Source organism: Clytia hemisphaerica, unplaced genomic scaffold, assembly GCF_902728285.1.
Source record: "Clytia hemisphaerica strain Z4C2 unplaced genomic scaffold, Clytia hemisphaerica genome assembly, whole genome shotgun sequence".
In the NCBI taxonomy this organism is placed as follows: domain Eukaryota; kingdom Metazoa; phylum Cnidaria; class Hydrozoa; order Leptothecata; family Clytiidae; genus Clytia; species Clytia hemisphaerica.
Window position 1 is genome coordinate 1,196,892 of NW_027104591.1, and position 5,181 is coordinate 1,202,072.

General features: G+C 34.4%; 1 protein-coding gene across 1 annotated transcript; it reads left to right on the top strand.

The window, feature by feature from the left end:
- Positions 1 to 1,221: 1,221 nt before the first annotated feature.
- LOC136823688 (uncharacterized) lies at positions 1,222 to 4,680 on the top strand. Its single transcript, XM_067079855.1, has 4 exons — positions 1,222 to 1,306; positions 1,661 to 1,858; positions 3,198 to 3,666; positions 3,997 to 4,680. The coding sequence occupies exons 1-4, from the start codon at positions 1,222 to 1,224 to the stop codon at positions 4,661 to 4,663; spliced, it is 1,419 nt and encodes a 472-aa protein (XP_066935956.1). The 3' UTR covers positions 4,664 to 4,680.
- Positions 4,681 to 5,181: the final 501 nt, after the last annotated feature.

A 5,181-nucleotide genomic window follows, 5' to 3' on the forward strand; every position in this document is an offset into this window, starting at 1 on the left:
AATTGAAGATATTGATGGCGAACAAAGAGCTGTTAACGACGAGGAAAATCTCTACAAGGGATGCAAGCTTTCTCAACATGACTTTGCTATATTGTTTACAATATTTGTCACAAAATTCTGTCTGTCTGACAGTGCCAAGAAAGGGCTTTTGGACTTTCTTATTGTCTTACTGCCACAAGATAACATTGTTCCATCCTTGTATCAGATTGAGAAGATGACACCCTCTCTTTCAAAAGAACCTACCCTGTATACTCTTTGTTCAGCATGTCATACCCAGCTGGAGAAAAGTGTCTGCCCCAACCAAGAGTGTTCAAAATCGTCAGTACCTTTCAAAGATCAAATGACATACTATGTATTTAATGTGGAAAGCAGCTTAAGAAAAATAGTTCAAGGTAAGAAATTGTACTAATAATTGTAGGCCTTTTAATCTTAGGTCCTTAAAAAGTTTTCGACACCTTAAACAGAAAATTTTAATTATTTGAATTTAGCGATGAGGACCTGAAACTGTTTTAATCTTTGACAAAGAACAAATCATCAATTTTTAAAGATATCAAAATTTTTATCATCTTATTATTCTTTTTCAAATTGAAAGTATTGACTTTAGATATTTTATTGTTTTGTATTATATCAAAAGGTTCACAAGGTCTGCCTTTCATAGGCTAATAACCTGATTTACTGTTAAAATTTCACAAGTTTGGGATTGTCTTAAAAATAATTAAAGCTTGGTAAGAGTTTGAGGATTTTGAAAATATTGATAGGAAGTACATACTTCCGAAATGACTTCTTTTGAGGTTTATGATAACGTGTTGAAGTTTAATTCTAAAGTTTATAATCCATTTTTTTCTTTTAGAAAATCTTGATCTGGTTGCAACGTATCATCAAAAAAGAAGCAACAAATTGGTTGATATAGTGGATGGAGAAATTTACCAAAGCAAACGTTCAGGTGACAACATTGTTACTCTTGTCTGGCACATTGATGGTGCACCAACCGTTAAATCCAGAAACTTACCAATATGGCTGATCTCTGCGTTCATAGTAGAACTGGGAATGAATCGCTACAAAATGAAAAATATTGTTCTTTGTGGTGTTTGGTATGGACCATCAAAACCAAATTTCGATCTATTCCAAATTAGCTTCACACGACAGATAAAGAGGTTGATGACCAATGGGTTTCAAATCGAGGGTAAAAGTAAAACCTTCTTTTTGAACATACAAGCGCAGATGGCTGATTTACCAGCCAAAGCTGCATCCTTGAAGATGAAACAGTTCAATGGTCTTAATGGTTGCTCTGTCTGTTATCATCCAGGTATGTACTGAACTATTTTAAGGGAACTAATTTTTTGGTGTTAACATTCATCAAAATTAAAGAAATTGCTACCTTATCAACAAAGTTCCATAAAATGTTTTCATTGTAGTTTAGTTTCCTCCAACACAGACACCTCAATGAATATAAGTTGTAACTTAGCATTATTTTTTGGCTTTTGTGTGCCTATCCCCTTAGAACTCAAGGGCAGGCTTTGATTATACCGATTTCCCGAAAAATATTTTTTGACAATCTGCCCGTTAATTTGTCTCGCCTAAAAAGGCTAAGAATTTTGGGGCAAACCATAAAAATTATCTGCTAGACTGGGTTAGACTCGAACCATATCTTTTTTTCTAGGTGAAAATTACAGATGTTGGGTTTACCCATATAAGGGAGATCAAAGAGATCGGAAATATGCTGAAGTATGGAGAGACGCGCATCTTGCTGAAGTCAATGGTGCTGAAGAAAATGGAGTCAAGGGAAAATCAGTGGTTCTTGATATACAGCGCATACCTGAAGAAGCCCCCTTTGATTACATGCATTTGGTTCTTGAAGGTACTTTTTTAATAATTTTCATCATTTTATGATAAATGCCTTAAAGGAAGAAATTTTGGTGGGAACTTAATTTGGCAGATTTCAGTCAAATCCGCCAAATTTTCTTTCTGCCAAAATTTCTCCCTTTAAGGTTACTTAGCTGGCATAGGCAAATCAAAAAAAATAAAGTGGACTCATTGAAATTACTTTTTCTATTTTTGCTTAAATCTTAAGGACTAAGTCCAATATTTTGAGAATTGTTTCTCAAAATATTGGACTTAGTCCTTAAGATTTAAGCAAAAATAGAAAAAGTAATTTCAATGAGTCCACTTTATTTTTTTTGACCTCCATTTTATGAGATTTTTCTTACTTCAATCCCTCTACATTAAAGGAAGAAATTTTGGCTGGAATTTCATTTGGCGGCTTGCTGAAAAAAGTTTTTCAGAGGGAATTTAATTTGGTGGTTAACTTTAAAATTAAATTTAGCAAGAATTTAATTTCGTGGCCAAGGGACATTTTTTTCTAAAAAAAACATTAAAATACAAAATGACTGTGTTCTTATCAAATTCTGTGAAATTCACACTAGAGGATATTCTTAGGGTATTCTTAAGTATTGGTCAATTTTCACCCTGATATTCTTATGGAAGGTATTCTTATTAATAAAAAAAGCGTGTATGGTCAAATTGAGCTCTGCAAAAAATCCCTGACTAAGTCGTTTTAATCTTCCAGCCTTGCGGGGCGTTATTCGCACGAACGAAAAAGACTTAGAAAATTTTTCGAAATTTTTTTTTTTTTGAAAAATTTTTTAAGTTTTTCTCAAATTTCCAGTGATGGAAAACAGGACTGCTGGGATGGGCAGTGGGAGAGCCACCGCCGCCGGATAAGCACATAATCTCAGGTAACTAATAGCCGGGGGGATTGGAATAAGCGGGGGATTGGAAAAACTCGAGATCCAAACTTAAAGCAGGGTTGGAATAAAAATGTCCTGGGTGGAAAATTTTCGAAAAATTAATTACAAGTTTTTTTTATAAGAACAAACTATATAAGAACATAAGGCTTCGAGGCCCAAAAATTTAAGAACATTCTAAGGCTTTGGAGACTTAAAACATGCATTTTCTTAAGAAATTACATCAAAATGCTCAAAAAATGCTGAAAATAAGAACATTTTAAGAACATTTTTAGGCTTCAAATCCAAAAAACTAAGAAAATCCGAAGGCTTCGAAAATTTTCGACGTTCTTATAAAAAAAAACGTGTAGCGGCGGGGACGGCTATTAGGTACCCGAGAGTAACAGCACAGCGAGTTTGTCATGGATTCTATGGAAGTGCTTTCAAAATATTGATTTTCAAATTTTCCAATAGGTGAATGGAAGAGGAAGCTGTTGCTTTTGTTAGATCCGAGGAATGGGTACATTACAAAAGGTGAACTGGAACAACTCGATCAATCCGTCAAGGCAATCAAATTTCCACATGATTTCAAAGAGCGAGTAACAGAGGTCTCTTTGGAGAGTATCCGAAAAGCAAAAGCATCGGAACAACAACTGTTGATCTTGCATATATTATTCCCTCTTTTGAAAGGAGTGCTGGATGAAGAATTGTTTGTCCATCTCGGATTGCTTGTCACAGCAAACCATATATTGAATCAAGATTCTGCATCCGATCAAGATGTTAAGAATGCCGACACTATGCTGAAAACATACCATAGGCTGAACGAAGATCTGTACAACAAGTCTGAGATGACTTATACCAATCATGCCCTAACTCACCTGGCAAAGCAGCGAAAAGCTCATGGCTGTCCTCTTGTCCTTCTTTCAAACTTTGTTTTCGAAGGGTAAGGGTTTAATTCATTCATTAGAACTGGTATACGACTAACTTTAGTACGAGTCTTTAGTACATGTCATATGCCCCCCTGTGCCCTTATTAGGCCCTTTATTGTCCTGTACGTTTTTTACACATTAAGTTTCTACCCACGTTTTGACCAACTTCTAGATTTGCTTCTACCTTTTTGTGGTGAATTTCAATTTTTGTATTGCAGCTTCTTGAGTTTTTACCCAATCAATCAGCTACAAACTTTCTCGGGTTTGCCATGAAAGTTTGTTCCCTGATAAGAAGTGGTTTAAACAATTCACAAGTTTCAACGCGTGTCAATTTTCATTTTTAGTTTTATTGCCACCTTGAAGAGACAATACCACGGATCGACAGGTGTTGTATCGCAAATGGTGCGGAACGTGGTGGTATTACAAGATCTAGAGAGGTATGCTGAAGCATTTCGTGGTGGTGCTTTGTTTGAATACGTTAAAGAAATTTTATACGGAAAACAATTGAAAATGAACAAATTAGAAGATAATACCAAAGTTCAAGGGATCGTTGACACTCTAGAGCACGATGTCCCAGATGATATATCATCATTTTGCAATACAAACGGTGCGCAATATTGGCAAAGGATGGAGGTTAACAGCCGAATGTTCCATTCTTTGGCGTACAAAAGAAAAGGTCAGAGTGCAAGCTACCTGGCGATAATAAACAGCAATGGTAAAAAATTGTTTGGTAAAATTCTGGTTTTCCTTTCTGTGCATTCGTTTGGTTTTGCTATGGTTCAATTGTTCGAAAAGACTCAAAACCGATTGTTTGATAACGCCTATGCCGATGAGAATGTAGCAGAACTTGTCCGTGAAAATATTCTTGGTTGTGGATTCATCCCTTTGAAACTTACTAAAGATATAGTACTCGTACGTGGTGCTGAATTGTCCAAAAGATTTTTATTTGTCACTAATAACGAGAAGACTGGTTTTGCTTCGGAAGAACTTTATTCGTATCAACACGACTAATTTCTTTATTTAACAAAAAGATATGTATAACAAGTTGAAGTCATGTTTTTGGAAACTTTGTAAAGAAAGACTTAGAAGCTTTTCTAAATTATTCTAATATTTTTTTTTTCTTTCAAAGATCAAGTTTGATGTTAATTCTTTCAGAGGAAATTAAAAAACGGAAATTTTACACATTCTGCCCAACTACGCAATACTTAGATATAAGAAATATTCTCAACACGATAAATATTTATTAAATCAGAGATTAATTTTGATCAAATAATTGTACATCAGGCTAGTTTGATTTATTATTTATTATACTTATTATTTGAATGTTAATTATTCAATACAAAACCCTTCAAAGTTAATAATGTTAATATTTCAGCCTGGTTTCATGTTCAACCTATGTTTTACTCCTGAGCATTGTTCACAATTTTCGTAAAAATAAATTTAAACTCAGAAATTTGCACGAGCAAGATTTTTTCACATTAGTAGTTGATGTTTGTCTAAAGTCAAGAAACAGTCTACAAAGAATGAAT

Bases quoted from the DNA above. Each gene is read 5' to 3' on its own strand.
- LOC136823688 (XM_067079855.1), top strand. From the start codon at position 1,222: ATGGCTGATTTACCAGCCAAAGCTGCATCCTTGAAGATGAAACAGTTC. The intron at 1,307-1,660 runs GTATGTACTGAA...CTTTTTTTCTAG, and splicing joins CTCTGTCTGTTATCATCCAG to GTGAAAATTACAGATGTTGG. The intron at 3,667-3,996 runs GTAAGGGTTTAA...TTTCATTTTTAG, and splicing joins TCAAACTTTGTTTTCGAAGG to TTTTATTGCCACCTTGAAGA.